The sequence below is a fragment of the Biomphalaria glabrata genome, chromosome 7, assembly GCF_947242115.1.
Source record: "Biomphalaria glabrata chromosome 7, xgBioGlab47.1, whole genome shotgun sequence".
NCBI lineage: Eukaryota > Metazoa > Mollusca > Gastropoda > Planorbidae > Biomphalaria > Biomphalaria glabrata.
In genome coordinates this window covers 26,882,180-26,898,366 of record NC_074717.1, presented here as the reverse complement: position 1 = coordinate 26,898,366, position 16,187 = coordinate 26,882,180, and the positions used below count along the sequence as shown (strand labels likewise).

Sequence of the window (16,187 nt, the reverse complement as noted above, 5' to 3'; positions counted from 1 at the left end):
GGTAGTAGTGTGTGTGTGTAGCTGAACAATCAACCGCGATGACTGCTGAAGTTTCAGGAAATATCTAAGGTAAACACTACTCAGGCCAGTCACATAGGATCAACCAGAATGGTCAAGCGACGTTATGTCTGTTTCTAAAAGGCCTGAGGGAAGGTGTCACAGTCAAGATGTTTCACTATAGCCTTGGCTTGGTTTAGTTCAGTGCAGTTCACCGGTATGGTTCATTACAATCATAGAATCAAGACACCTTGCGAATAGGAGACGACATTTAGATCTGTGATTGAGCCCGGCCAACTAGCCCTGACACATTGGCTGTGATTAATTGGAAATTTAAAGTGTTACTTTATTTTAGAGCCCTGAGTTATCAGGTTCTTTGAGTTGGTAGTGTCATGTAGAGCAGTTTGCAGTATCCTTTGAGTGTCCTATTTCCCATTCATATTTGAACTTACTTAAAAAAACAACTGATGTCTCTGATTTAAATTTCTTTAATCATCGTTTAACGCAAACAGTTATAAATATACTAATTAGCTGGACTCCAGTTTACAGCCCTAGTGGTAAATCCTTCCGTAGAATTAGTAGTGTACTTTAATGTATGATTAAGACTTAATTTCCTTTGGGGATATGCATGCTTTTAATTTTTTTTAAAGTTTAATTTAAGTAACAGCCAATGAGCAAGAAAGAGAATAAAGTTATTAGTTTCCTAATGCTCTCCAAGTGTAGTTTAACTTCTGGCACTTTCTCTCAAGGCTCAAGTTTCAGAGCCTCTTTCATCAAGGATGTCATGGTCTATATATTTAACATCATTTGCAATCAACTCTTACCAAGTGAGGCACCAGCAGCCAGCAGAACACATTTACAGCAGCACTTTTTACACAGATGTCCATCTCTATCACAACCACCAGGTTGGACTCTACTCTAATTTAATACCCCCTGACCTGGTAGTGACCAATGTCCACACTCATCTTCCTGACACCCCCTCCTTATTTTTTGGTCCACTGAGCACCTTCTAGAGACTTTTTACCAGAACTTCTCATTGTTATATATAGGTCAGTGAAAAATACTTTATTTTAATTCATTCTAATTTGTTTGTAATATCTACTTTTAATTAATACTTCTAGCATGAAAGTCAGCATATAGAAACTTTGATTAACAGTAGCATCAGCTTAACAGTAGAATTAAGACAACTCAATACTTTTTTCTTATGCCTTTGGAAGTAATCACCTTATAAGAATCTGGGTAAAGGAAATGGAATGTAAATAAAATGCTTTGACTTCTAATTTAAGAAATAAACAAAGAAAGATTTCTTCAATATTGTTAAGGGTGATTTGGACTGTCTGTGTGACACTAGTACATGGCCATGACTCTTCTCTTTGGTTCTATGGCTAAAGCTGAAAAATTTATTAGAAGAAAAGTTTTTTTCTAGACAAAGTGAAGGGATTGATAGTTTATGACCAGAAAGAACTTTTCCACAAAATGTCTTCTATGCATGCCAATAGTTTAGTGAGTCCAGAGGTTGGATAGAAATATGATTAGTTAGAAACATGAGGATTAGCATTTGAAACTAGATTTTGAGATTCATTGGTCTATAATTATCCTTAGCATATTGAAAACTGAATTGGCTTAATAAAACTCTTCTGTTTTTTGTAACATTAAAATTCTTTTTTTTTTTAATGGTATATTGTTTTAAACTTAAGTAACTAAGTTTTATGGTGTGTTTTCAGCATTAAAAAATCTAAAGACAAAACAGCAAAAAATGCATCATTACAAAAAAAACACAAAAACTTGATCACAGAAAATGAGATCTCTGTACAGTTTATTGGTGTATATAAAGCTATTTGTAATACATCATTTCCGAAAGACCTACAAAGAAAATGTCACAATCAATTTTGCAATGTAGTTCAAGTTAGAATAGTATTTACATCAAAAACATCAAAACCACACTTCCAGCTCCTCTGGAAAGTTATCTTGCTCTACGACGAACTGGCTTCTTGGGCTCATCGTCCCAGCTAAGAGAAAAAAAAATGTAGAACAAATAAAACATTCATAAAAATAAAAAAAAAAAAAAAAATAATGCTGAACAAAATAATAGTCAAGCTAAGAATTGTTTTTGACACTTTAGTTTTAACAACGCTAAATGTTTTTCATTTTCTACTAACTTGTTTCTTCCAGTCGCAACTGGTTTTACAGACTTCTGATGTAAATATATAGCATCCCTTCATTTAACAAACATACAATTGATATATAATATTTTAATAGATAAGGGACAGACCATCACTGAATTTTATTTTTTGCAGTCTTTTCAATTAACCCATAAAGTATCCCCAGTAACATAGTGTAGTCTTTATAAAGTCTAAAACTTACTTAAAATAATCTCTAGTTCTTTTCTCTTCTCTTTGTCTTTCATTTTCAAGCTGTTTAAGATAAAAGGAAATATATATATATATATATATTGAAGCTGTTTAATCTAAATTGCTTTAATGACAACCTGTACATAATGAAAAAGTTTGAAAACAAAATTGTAATAACTTATAACATTGAACAGATCAGCTGTCATTTTTATTAAGAAAAGAAGTTAGAACAAAATAGTACATTCTATATTATTTGTATATACCCTCCACCCCCAAAACTAAAAAAAAAGTTGTACAATAAATTTAAAAAAAATAAACAAAAACAATACTGGTATCTAAAAGAACTTATATACAGTGCTACAAACAAGATATTTCCTTAAGCAATCAATGTCGATCACTTTTAATATAATAAACTGAAGGGATAAGCACATTCATTACAACTGGATCATAATAGTTGCAAATATCAGATAGGAGATGAGTGTTAGCAAAGCTGGATAAAAAATTATGAATTCCCAGCATCACTAACTCAAAATCTAGTAGATGGTAGCATTTTGTATTTTTATTACTCTGCATGCTCTGAAATTTTTGCCATAATTAAAAATTGAATGTTAGAGTTATATTTTATTATATTGTTTATATTCCACTGTTCAGCACTAGGTCTGTATAAGAAATTTAAAATTATAATAAAATAAAAAATTGTTTTTGCTTGAAATCTCATAATATCAATATGGATGAGACTGTTAGTATCATCCTAAAATTGGTCTATGAAAGTATGTTCTCAGGCCAAACAAAAGACATCATGTCATTCTCTTTAAATGTTTTGTTTCATCAAGGCCAGAACTGAGAGATAAGAAAACTCTTGTACTACAACAGTACAGCATAATCCTGTTTTAATATCCTTTCTAATATCATTAGTTCTTACTTCTTCTTCATTCTCATTTTACTTGTTGGAGGGTTCAGATCCCTAATCCTATATCTGAGATGAATTGTGCAGTGGTTTACAGATCAGGTAGTTTTCTGTATAGTTTTTCTTCCATAGGAGGGTTTTGGGGCCAGAGTCTTGTTCGGACCTCTTGATATAGAATGCAACTTTGAAGGACATGGTCAGCATTCTCTAGTGATGATCCACAACGGCAACTTTTGCTCGTCCTGATTTTTAGCTTCCAGAGCATATGTTGTCTCATTCTGTTGTGTCCAGTTCTGAGTCATTACATTATGTGTTGGTCATGTCAAGATAGTTTATAATAAGCGTCCTTACAAAAATGTTTTATTACAAATGTTCAGAAGTGCACTTTGTCATTCAACTAAGGTGTTTTTTTTTTATAAATTTAAAAAATAATATTTACCCTATGAATTTTTCACAATGGTTGTGCCAACATCTATTTTTAAAAAACAAGACTTACTGCCAATTCATTAGAAAACATATCTTCTATTTCCTTGTGTTTGCTGCCCAAGTAAACTTCAAGATCTCTTCTGCCAATAATAGTTGGCAGTTTCTTAGAACCAATATTTTCTGTCTATCATAAAAAAGAAGAAAAAAAAACAACTTGTCTATAGAAAACAAAGTAAGTAAAAAAAAAGTCTAAAAAGGTATTAAAGTAAATATTCTCTTTAAAAAGCATACACACACACATATGTAAATATATATATATTACAGATATTACTTCAAAAAGAATATAATTACGTCCTACGCATTTCATGTATCAATCTAGTCATGCATGTTAATTAACAGCAATTAGCAATTAACCTCAACGAAAGTGATATAAAACAGAACGTTTAATAATCAATTATAAACTGGATCTAGAGCCAAACCCAGAGTCACATCTCAGGCCTTCTTGTTTACATCTCTAATCATTGGCCATCTTCCTTCCTCTGTTCTCTATCGTGTCCTCTGGTACACAATGTTGCGCCAAATGACAGTGCGCAATGTAGAGTCATAACAATATATATGTGTATATATATAAACTAGCTGCTATTTATGCTTCATTATGTTTAATAAAGTTGGCTTAGTTATTTTATTCCAAACAAGTTGAACAGAAATAATGAAGGTTTGTTATTTTGACTAGAATCTCTTTTCCTTCTCCAATGGAAGAATGCATCTTGGAGTTGGCATTGAACTTACAATAATAACTGGGTATCTCATACTATTGAGGTTGATATAATAAGATTCAGCTATATCATTAATACATAAATATTCATAAATAAAAAAGAAAAAAAAAATTAAATTCTTTACCTTCCTAAACTTTTTAAAGTTCTTTACCCCTGCTTCAGAAGGTGCTGCAGGGAGCTTGGATTTACGTGGCTGGTGTGAAACCAGTTCAACCACCTGGACCTCACACATATTACGTAATAAATTACCTTCTTTGTCACACAACAGCTGATTCATAAATGAAGGAAAGCAAAAGATAAAGTTGAATCCAAATTATAGTGTTGTTGTTTTTTTATTTGTTTAACCAAAAAATAATAAAAATGGTTGAAAAGTTTCATTCTCTCAAACTGGACCTCTTTAGTCCAAGAGGATGGCTGTTCTATGGAATGAGTACTATCTACAACAATGACAAAAATAAAATCACACAGTTGACTCCTAGTTATAAAACTATTTATAAAAGCAGAATACTTTTAAATATCTACAATATATTTATATATATTAACTATTACAAAAATTAATTAATGCTTTTTAAGAGTTTGAAACAGAGAACTTGAAAATATTAATAACACTTTTTTTTAACAACAGAAGAAACTTACTTCAGGATCAGGTTTGACATCAAGCTTTATATCACTATCACAGGCTTTCACCTTTTTATTAATCCAACCTTCAGACACAACAGTTGGATGTGAACTTAGCTCCCAACGTGAAGGGGTATGAATTTCCTCTTCAACTAAGGGATCATAAAACAGTTCACTAACATCATTGTCAATGGCCTCTAGGTTGCCAAAATCATTATCAACTTTCTTTTCCTTAAATGTTACTTCATCCTCTTTACCCTTGACAGTATCATATTCTTTAAGAGTTTTAGAATTACCATCTGTTTTTTCTTTACAGACATTGTCTCTCATGAAAGTTTTATAAACATCATCACTTTCTTCTTTAAAAACGACTTCCTTTTTTCTGGTTTTGGAAATATTGCACTCCTCGTCGTCATCTACAAACAAGGGCTTTCTTTTCTGTCTGTTTGTCTTACAGTCAAATGAATCATCATCAGAATCATCTCTACTAAACTTTTTCACCTTGTAATTCTTTTTCGTCTTCTGACGAGCAAAAACATTTCCCATATCATTAGGCGGAGATGGCTCCCTGATTAAATTTAATCTAATATTATCGCTTTTTTCACCCCCATGGGTGACAGGAGATTTCAAACTCTTGAATTTATCTTCAATATTCAGAACAGTTTGTGCTTCCTCAATAGAGTCAGAGTCAGATTTCATTCTATTGACATTGTCAGACAATTTGTCTTCTAGAGTCACATCTTTGTTCTTTTTCTCTAAGAGAGGTGATTTAGTCGCATCATTGTTAATTCTCTTTGTTGTTGGATTTCCTATGTCAGTTGAAGCATCACTGGAGCAGTCTTGTGATAGGAGGTCGCTCTTCACTTTCATGACTTGTGGTTCACAAAATTCCTTCAATGTATTTCCTATATCACCTGACGTTGCACTAAGTCTGTGAAATAAAAAAGTAAATGAAACTGTTTCTGCTGTTCTGCAAACAAAAGAAAAAAAAATTTTTTATGATGATTGCATATTTAAGTAAAAAAGAAACTGCAAAGCTTCCTAAGGAAATAGGTGAGGGGAAAAAAAGAGGAAGAAAAAACAATAGCCATCAGCTTCACAAAGCTTTACTTCCTTACTACAGCTGGTAAAAAAACTATGCACAAACTGGTGCAAAAACAAAACTTAATGAAAGAATAGTACTGATGACACTAGATAACCTAGCTCCTAAAGAATTATTGAAATAACTTAACTCACTTTTCACCTTGCTTAAAAATGATTTAAATAAATATGCATTTAAACAAAGAGGGACATTTTAGTAGATCATAAGTAGCTAATTGGTGGTTGCACTTGTTTTACTTATTAAAGTATGGTGGTGAAATCAGATTTTCAATCATTTCACAAGTCTTTCAGATAAAACTGTTTTTATCCCTGTCTTTTTCATATCTTGGTTTTAAATGTACATTCAAAAGACCAATAAACAGCCACTGTACTTATTTTAAGCACAATAAGGAGAAATTTAAGTTCTTTTTGTTTCTGAGATTTTAATTTTGAAAAATTGACATACAACAGATACAAACAGCACAACACAAAAGCAGATTATCTCTACAGAGGAAGACAAATTTTTATTGAAACCTTTTTGATGATCTGTTGTCATTTAATTGAGTATCACGAGATGAATCCATCTCAGTCATCTGACTTAAACTTTGACTTGCCATTGCCGACAGCATGCTGGGAGCTGAAAATAGTATTGGTCCTTTTCTTAGTAAAGGAAGGAAACTTAAAACACTAAAAGAAAATAATTGATAAGTTCAGTATACATATATTGATAATCTTTAATTTCACAACTATATCATTTAAAGCAGCTCTTGTGAAATACTAGCAACAAGTTGCATGCATTCTGACATTTTAGTGGAACAATTAGCTTTGCATAGAACTTTCCATCACAAATTTAATTTTTACAGCAAGTGATTTTTTAAAATATAAAACTCTCATACTCACTTATGGGTGACCTGGGGTTGCAGAAGTCTTCTGTATTACAGGTCAGTATTGACCAACCTATTTCAGGATCTGTCACCATTCTTAAACTTTTCCTAGAAACAATTTAAGAAAGGATTGTTTCCCTCACATATCAACATAGAATATATTTTATACAAGAATTGAATATAAATTCAATATTATCCCCTGTTTTGTTGATTCCTTAAGTTTCTTTGAAAGGAAGGGGGGTGGGAAGTTGTCAGAACATATACAATGACCTCCTTTTTTAAATTCTCTGCTCTTCTCAAGCAGTAAAAACCTTGATATTATATTTACATTTTCTTTTATGTTTTCCAAGCTTTTTTTTTTCACCTGCAACTGTGTCTTAAAGGGTCTTTACCATTTTAAGTCTATCAAAGGACCAATTCAATTCATAACTTCCAGTGATTTCAACACCTGTTATATGTCCTGTGTATGAAATGTTGAGGTGAGCAACCAAAAGAACATGAAAAAGGGGGTGATTTTTAAATAGTTAGCAGTGGTGCACAAATGAATGCCAAGAAGAAATAAAGTGATGGTACATGGTGAGTACAAGCAGACAAATTATCCTTTATATATAAAGTCTACCAGTACAATTAAACTTTGTACACTTTACACTTAATGACTGTAAAAATCAGGGAAGATGAGTACTACAATTGTAAATTACTAAACTCATTTAATATTATAGCCCTCAAGGGTTACAAGAAAGTCAAATAAATGATCATCTGAAATTCAACCAATGGCCTACTTAAACTCTAGAATGATTTGCTTTGAGGTGGTCTCTGCCTCATGAAGCTGTAAATGTGAAACTAGCTATCCATACTTCTACACATTCTTGAATTTTTTTCAACTTCTCCAACTGATCTTGATCACATCAATGCAAATAGGAATGTTAATTTAACTGTATGAAAATGTTTCACATTGATAATGCTGGAATAGCATACTTTTAGTTTTTCATACATCATACTTAAAATAAAACACAGTTATTAAAATAAGCATTTTTTAAAAAGTAGAACCCTAACCCTAACCCAAACCCTAACCCTAATCCATACTTCTACACATTCTTGAATTTTTTTCAACTTCTCCAACTGATCTTGATCACATCAATGCAAATAGGAATGTTAATTTAACTGTATGAAAATGTTTCACATTGATAATGCTGGAATAGCATACTTTTAGTTTTTCATACATCATACTTAAAATAAAACACAGTTATTAAAATAAGCATTTTTTAAAAAGTAGAACCAACCTTTTCAAAGTGCTATAGACCAGCTTGACAAACTTTTGACAGCTTGGACTTAATGTGACCAGAATGTCTCTGGTGACTGCTACCACAACTGTACAATCTTGCGTCATAGTGTCAGCATCTTCTTCTGTGCCATCTTCTAGCAAGATAGGTTGACCGCCAGCAGTAGAAACAGCCAAGTTGGTTTTATTAAACTGTGAAAGATATGTATACAGCATTAAGCAAGACAGATTTTGTAGACAATTCAATTTTGATCCAATTAACATTACTTTAAAAATATAAAAATTTCATTTGTTGCAGTGCCACAGATTTACTAATTCGATTTTTTCATTGTTTAAATACATACACTCATACCCATGTCTTATCATAGTGCTACATAGTGACATTATAGTCACAGCATGCCAAAGAAATAAATGACATACATCTAATTTAATCATCTACCCATACAAGTGAAATTAAAGGAAAAAAAACAAACTTAACTACTCTGCTTGATTAAAAAAAAAAAACCTAACCTGAATGGCTGAGAGAAAATAAAACTTCAGTCCTTCCAACAATGTGGCTCTCTTGGCATTGGGATGAAATGAAACACCTTGGGGAACCTCTTGGTCTACGACCTTTGGTAAGTAACTAACAAACAAAATTACATTACAGATTTAACATTATTTAAATGAGGTAATTAAGAATTTACATATTAAAAGAGCAACTAGTATTTCAGACTTAAACATTTTTAGATTGAATGATCACACTGGAGTATCATCAAGTCAAAACTTCATAATTTTTTTTTTAAATCTCATAAATATTGTTCTGGTTTAGTACTGTGTGTGAAGTGCTGTGCTGATTTACTAATGAGTGTGAAGTACAGCACTGGCTCAGTACAGAGTATGATCTATGCTGGTTCTGTAATGACTGTGAAGTACTGTACTGGATCTGTACTGAATGTGAAGTATTGCGCAGGTTCAGTGAACTTCTATGCTGGTTCTGTACTGAATGTGTAGTATTGTGCAGGTTCAGAGTATAAAGTAGTGCGCTGGTTCAGTACGGAGTATGAAGTACTGTGCTAGGGTATTAAGAGAAACAGGTTCCATGACCAAATTGCTGTGACTAATTAAAGCAAGACTAATTTAACTACATCAGATTATAAACAGAGACTTACTCTACTGGATTAGGTTTCTCTGTCTGCTTTCTATGGTAAGAGTAAAGGTCGTCTAGATATTTGGGTGTCACAATATGTTTCTGGTTGTTTATTGCACAAATGACCTGGGAAAAAACAAAAAAACAATCATCTAATTGGTTAAAGACCATTTGCTGTAACATATCTTTGAAAGAAGCAGTCAAGTATCAACCAAATATACCATTTAGTAAATGACATGATCTGTTAACCAATTTTTTTTTAATCAATTCTGACAATATCAGTAGACTTCAACATTGTAACATGTCTTTATTTTTTGTTAACTATCATAGATATTGAGTCTCTAGTTAATTAACAACAGAGTTATTATATTTAGTCTCTAGTTTATTAAAAAAAATTTACCTTAATGGTAACATTTATATTGGACATGATTAGTAAGTCACAGGTTGGACGCCAATCTCTGACAACATGGCCGCCAAGCAAGCACATTACTTTATGAAGACATTTCTTGGGTGCTTTCTCTAAGCAGGATGTAGTGGCAATAAAAGATTCATAAACAGCTCTGTAGTGAGACATTTATAAATATTAAATAAAATCAATACAAATAATAATAGCAACTGATTGGAAAGAATGTATCATGATTGTTCTCATCAGATTCAAAAGAATAAGAATGAGAATGGGTTAATGTAATTTTCCACAATTTTAAATTATAATATATAAATATGATATGTTAATGTTATAGTAATTTTCTTTTGATAGTTCAAAACTTGAAATAAATATTAATTCCTTTGGCAGCATGTACCCAATTTCTACTGTACTCAAAATGTTTCATATTATTCAAAGTAAGAAAAAAAAAAATTTTATTATGATAAAAATAACAAAAAGAGAATAAAATGCAGTTTTTATACTGATTTACCTAAAAATAGAAGCTTGTGCCCCACCAAATTTGATTTCATCATTATGTTTGAGTGTGATTGTGTTTCCACCAGGATTCTTCACTTGTTTGCCATTCACAAATGTACCAAACTTTGAGACGTCCTCTAGAGTCAAAGTTGGTGTGATAAATGACTTGGCCTAAAAAAAAGGAAGCATTTTTGCTTAACCATTTATATAATCCTCTCTTTCATAAAACTTCATCATTTACTGACTTAGTACATCAAGAGAATGTAATGAAATGAGAAATTAGGTAGATAAAATCTTTTAATAACTTTAATGACTTTATACAGAAAGAAATGAATTGAGAAAAATGTTTAAGCTAATTTTGATATTAATAACACAATCGTATTGAAAAAAAAAAAAAAAGCTTACAACATTGGATTCATAATGTGCCATGGTAAGAATTGCTTGTTTACGACTGACGGATGCATCAGGAATGACAATGTCACAGTTCTGTCGTCCAACAACATACTGATGGTCTCCAACAATGACAAATTTCAAATCTAGAAATAGAAGCAAAAAATTAATTAATAGCTCAATCTTCCCACAGCCAACATAAAATTCTCAACTGAAACTCACTGACACTCTTGTAGTAATAATTGGTAACTAAATAAATTTAATTTAAATGCTGATCATCAAGTTCTTGTGACCAACACAAGAAAATAAAACTTAGGAATATGATATATAGCAATTTCAAAGGAACATGCATTATCACATGAGAAGCCACTACATGCTCCTAGACACATCAATCTGCCTTCTCCCCAGCTTTAGTATAAATCCCCCAATCACCAATAAAAAAAAGACCTTAAAAAAAATGCACAAGATCCAGGTCAACATACTTATTAGAATGTTTTTAAGGTCATCCCTGGAGAACATTTAGAGTTAATATGAAATATGAAATAATATGAAAGAATAGGTTTAAAACAAGAGACCAGTTTGTTTACATAACTTCTTCTTCTGTATACATATTATCATGTTGGAGGGCTCAGATAACTAGTCTGAGATAAAAGGTGCAGTAGTTTCCAGATCAGGCATATCTCTACATGGTTTTTCTTCTATAGAGTATTTTAAGGCAAGTGTCTAGTTCAGGGTTCTCAATAACTTTTTCAGCTTTGGAGGATATAGTCAGCATTCTCTGGTGACACCTCACAAGAGCATATTTTAGTAGTCCTACTTTTTGGCAGAACAAGTGCAGTATACACAATATTATCAAAAAAAAACAGGGGCAAATGCATGGTCCTGATGGACTAATAAATGATGTTTACAAGTAGATTTTGTGCTAAGAAGCAAGCAGGACAATATGTAATATTGTTTCCATTTCACTAGATAGCCTGAGAATATTATTATAGAACTATAGTACTAATTATATATAAATCCCAATACTCTGCAGATCTACAACTCAAAAGAGAAGATTTTTTTTAAAGTCTGTTATTAAATTCAAGATCTTAACAGAAAGTCAAACAAATTACAATGTCATCAACATTGCCTTTAGTTCTCCTGCCTGAAACAGACCACCTGCCTTTGGTTGGGCTTTCAAAGCTTTTCAAGCTCTACATTAGTCTCTAGAGATCTATCACTTATGCACTAAGTTCTAGACATTTACTTTTACCTTTTGGGAACATGAGTTTTAAATAAAGTTTACATGTATCTATAATATAAATATTATAATGAATAATAATAATAAAATAAATGTTAAAATCTAAATAGATTATTAATAATATATATTGTTACGAATCTCACTATCCAGGCTCTCTGCAAACTGCACCTTACACCACCAACTTAAAGAACTTGACAACTCAGGGCTCCAAAGTAACGTAACACTTTAATAGTTGAATAAATAACAGCCAATACTGTACAATTGGCAACATGTACGCTGTACAAATATTTCTCCGATAACACTGTTCCGCCGTATCAACTCTTGCACTGGCCTCTCGGTCTCGTTCCGGGCTTGCACTGGGTTCAACAGTTCAGGACTGAATTCACACACTAGGCTCATTGTGTCGGACTCGATCGCAGACCAAGATCAAGACGCCGTTCATCTCAACTGTACTTGATAGTACTCCGCACTGAACCGTCGTAATGCTCCGTACAGAACCACACCGTCGACCGGACTGTAGTGAACCGGGCTCTGAACCCCTGCTGTGAACCGTCTTGACTGCGACACCTCCGCTCTTATATAGGGTCCCTACTGGCCTTCTCGAACCGGACAGAACGCCGCTCGACATTTCTAGGTGGTCAGATGACTACAACTCTCATGACGCCCCTGAGCTCTGTTCACGATGGCGATCCTTCCCGAACCGTCCTGTTGACACTCGACTCGGCTGACCGTAGTAGCTCATCACGGTTGACCGCTCGTCTAGCGCTGGCCTGGGACTATTTGCGTTGGCTGACTACACACACACCACTACCCCCATCTGTGCCACCACCAGGTTTATAACAATATTAATACAAAATATAATATCAAATATACATTATATATATATATATATAATTTATATATATATATATATAATAATAATAATAATCTTTATTGTCCATATGGAAATTTGTCTTACAATTTGTGCATTACACCAAACAAAAAACATTATAACTATAAGAAACCAAAGTGTACATTCACACCAGACTCAGTCATAATTTACATGTGACAAAGTTTATATCAGATTGTTCTTATTTAATGATTTGATTGCCAGCCAGGGGAACAAAAGAATGTTTGTGTCTGTTTGTCTTTGCCATCAGTGTCTTGTATCTCTTTTGTGATGGTAAAATCACAAAATCGTGACACAATAAAACATAGCCATGGCCTTTTCCCTAACATAACACGAGGACAGTTTTCTCAATAATCGTAATCTTTAATGCCCTTTTTTGCTGATATAATCAGTATTTGCAGTAAAATTTAGTTTATGTCTAGGATAGTACCAAGCATGGGCGTAGCCAGGATTTTTTTCTCCCCCCCCCTCGACCCCGCCCCCCCCGCAAATTTTTTTTTATATGTATTTATGTGTGTGTGTGTGTGTACATAATCTTTATTGCATTCTGACCCTTCATTCTTTCGGAAGACGTTTATTGTGCCCTAGAATAGGTTCTTCCATGAGTTAGTGGAACAATTGTAGATTCCCCGCCAATACTAGCAAGGGGGTCTGGGGGAGCGCCGCCGCCAAGCACTATTTCTGATATTGAAAGCCAACAAAATGCATATTCTTAGGTATCTACAGTGCATTTTCCTGCTATTAAAAAGTTTTATTTCAAAAACCTAATGTGCTTTTCTTACTGACTTAGACCCTTCCGCGCCGTTTGGCGCATTTGCCGTCAAGCTGTTTCCATAAAATTGTAGATTCCCTGCCATTACTAGCAATGGGGTCTGGGAGCGCTAGCGCGCCGCCAAGCACTATTTCTGGTATTGAAAGCCAACAAAATGCATATTCTGAGGTATCTACAGTGCATTTTCATGCTATTAAAAAGTTTTATTTCAAAAACCTAATGTGCTATTCTTACTGACTTAGACCCTACCGCGCCGTTCGGAGCATTTGACGTCAAGCTGTTTCCATAAAAATCTGTCACTGGTAATGTCTGAAGCCTCTTCCCACCTGCCATGAAGACCTCAATGAATGAGTGGCGTCAAGTTGTACTAGGATATCATTGCAACTCTTCTTATGCGTAATTCATTTTGTCGGAGAACATGTCCCGCAAACCTCATGCGTCGCTCTGTCACAATCTTACTAAAGGGTCGACTCCCAGTTCGGCATAGGATTTCCTTGATTTAAACCCGATCTCAATAACTGACTCCTAAAATCTGTCTTAGCCATCTTTGTTGAGCCACATTTAGTGTTTTTTAAATTTCGGCAGATGACTATTCACTGCAGTTTATTAAGGGAGACCTGCCACTGGTAAAAATGTGTAACCACTCTTGAATACGCTCTTGGAATTAAGTGACTGTAGTTTGCTTTAGATTTTATATTGAAAAGAGAAGTTTTATCGTCAAAATCATCTGTTGGGGGTTTTCCAACTCAAAATACTCTGTAGGGGGATCTTAACCTCAAAACCATCTGGAGGGGTTTTAAACTTTAAACAAACGCCATCTGTAGAAGAGGGGTTTAAACTCAAAACTCCCGATTGGATTGGCTATGCTCAAATAATTTTAGTGTGTAATTTGCTTTTTTTTTTATATTGAAGAGGTATTTTTAGCATTAAACCCCTCTGAATGGGGGTTTAAACTCAAAACCCCTTTTGGCAACGCTCATAGCATTTTGAGTGCGTAATTTGCTTTTTTTCTTACACTGAAGATGTATTTTTTAGCCTCAAACCCCTTTGGCTGCGTTCATAGATTTTAGTGTGAGTAATTTGCGTTTATTTATATTGAAGAGGTACTTTTTAGCTTTAAACTCCACTGGAGGGGAGTTTAAACTCAAAACCCCTTTGACTACACTCAAAACATTTTGAGTGTATAATTTGCTTTGTTTTTATTATTAAAGAGGTATTTTTTACCTTCAAACCCCGCTGAAGTGGGGTTTAAACTAAAAACTAAGTCAAAACCCGTTTAGCTACGCTCATAACATTTTGAGTGCGTAATTAACTTTTTTTTATATTGAAGAGGGGGTTTATCGTAAATTATGGAGGGGGTTTTAAAATCAAAATCTCCCTTAACTGTGCTCTTGGAATTAGGGGATTTTCGTTTGCATTTTTGTTTTGTTTTATAGAAGAGGGAGGGGGGGGGTTTAACTGCAAAAACCCCATGTAGGGGGTTTAAAACTCAAAACCTCTAGTAGGGGGTTTTAAACTCAAAACCCCTGGTAGGGGTTTTTAAACTCGAACCCCCCTGGTAGGGGGTTTTAAACTCAAAACCCCCTGGTAAGGGGTTTTAAACTCAAAACCCCATTGGTTGTGCTGGGGCAATTGATGGTTTAGTATTAAAATATCACCTAAAATAAACAAAATCAAAGCAAAAAATCATTCACTAAATTCCGATCCCTCCCCAAGGGGAGGGGGGATTTCATTTCGGGGGGGGGTTTAATCCCCAAACCCCCCCCCCCTGGCTACGCCCATGGTACCAAGGTATTTAAAGGTTTGCACTATTTCAATAGTCTCTCCAGCTACAGAAACAATATCATTTTCCTTCTTTTCCCTACGAAAATTGATTATAATTTCTTTGTTTTTTTTTACATTTAATAATAAAAAATTATCTTTACAGTATTTTTCAATGTGTTCTATTTCTCTGAAATACTCATTTACGTCTGAGCTCTCTGAGAGCAGGTCAAGAAGAGCCGCATAATCAGCGAATTTTGTGAAGGAGCAAAAAGGACTATCGGAATGAAAATCATTGGTGTACAAAATGAACCACAATGGCGATGTCATTTATTTCTATTATTATTATTATAAAAATAAAATTACCTGGCTGTGAAACAGAAACTAATAACCACATTACTGAAAATGTGAGTGTGGGCCAAGTCCAATGTTATTATTAGTATTAGATCTAGTATTTAAATTATTATATTAAATTAATTGTTATGTTACTGCCAGCCGCTGTGCCACTGGTGACTGGTCAGATACCGTCAAACTTCACTGACTTCAGATCTAAAAATCTAGTAATCTAGTAGTAGATCTACTATTCTACTTCAGTACTTGATCTAGAACTAGATCTTTAACTCTATTATTTATATTTATTATAGATATACATCTATTCTAGATAGATAAATCTACTGACTTAGATCTATATCTAGATCTTGAATAGACTAGATCTAGACTTTCAGTGCTAGATCAAAAATAAAGATCCAGAATCTAGAGTAGATCTACTTTCTAGGTCTTATTTGAT

At 33.5% G+C, this 16,187-nt stretch overlaps 1 protein-coding gene across 1 annotated transcript; it reads right to left on the bottom strand.

The window, feature by feature from the left end:
• Nucleotides 1-1,796: 1,796 nt before the first annotated feature.
• On the bottom strand, nucleotides 1,797-16,187 carry LOC106059367 (nibrin-like). Its single transcript, XM_013216960.2, has 14 exons — nucleotides 15,767-16,187; nucleotides 10,754-10,884; nucleotides 10,362-10,519; nucleotides 9,848-10,007; nucleotides 9,470-9,573; nucleotides 8,829-8,943; nucleotides 8,320-8,510; nucleotides 7,056-7,147; nucleotides 6,690-6,792; nucleotides 5,094-6,006; nucleotides 4,582-4,725; nucleotides 3,752-3,865; nucleotides 2,362-2,411; nucleotides 1,797-2,006 (listed from the first exon to the last, which is right to left on the bottom strand). The coding sequence occupies exons 1-14, from the start codon at nucleotides 15,795-15,797 to the stop codon at nucleotides 1,961-1,963; spliced, it is 2,352 nt and encodes a 783-aa protein (XP_013072414.2). The 5' UTR covers nucleotides 15,798-16,187; the 3' UTR covers nucleotides 1,797-1,960.

Coding starts and splice junctions, on each gene's coding strand:
- LOC106059367 (XM_013216960.2), bottom strand. CDS start 15,797: ATGTGGTTATTAGTTTCTGTTTCACAGCCAG. Junction 8,511..8,828: donor ATTTTCTCTCAGCCATTCAG/GTTAGGTTTTTT, acceptor TATCTTTCACAG/TTTAATAAAACCAACTTGGC. Junction 7,148..8,319: donor GTCTATAGCACTTTGAAAAG/GTTGGTTCTACT, acceptor AATTGTTTCTAG/GAAAAGTTTAAGAATGGTGA.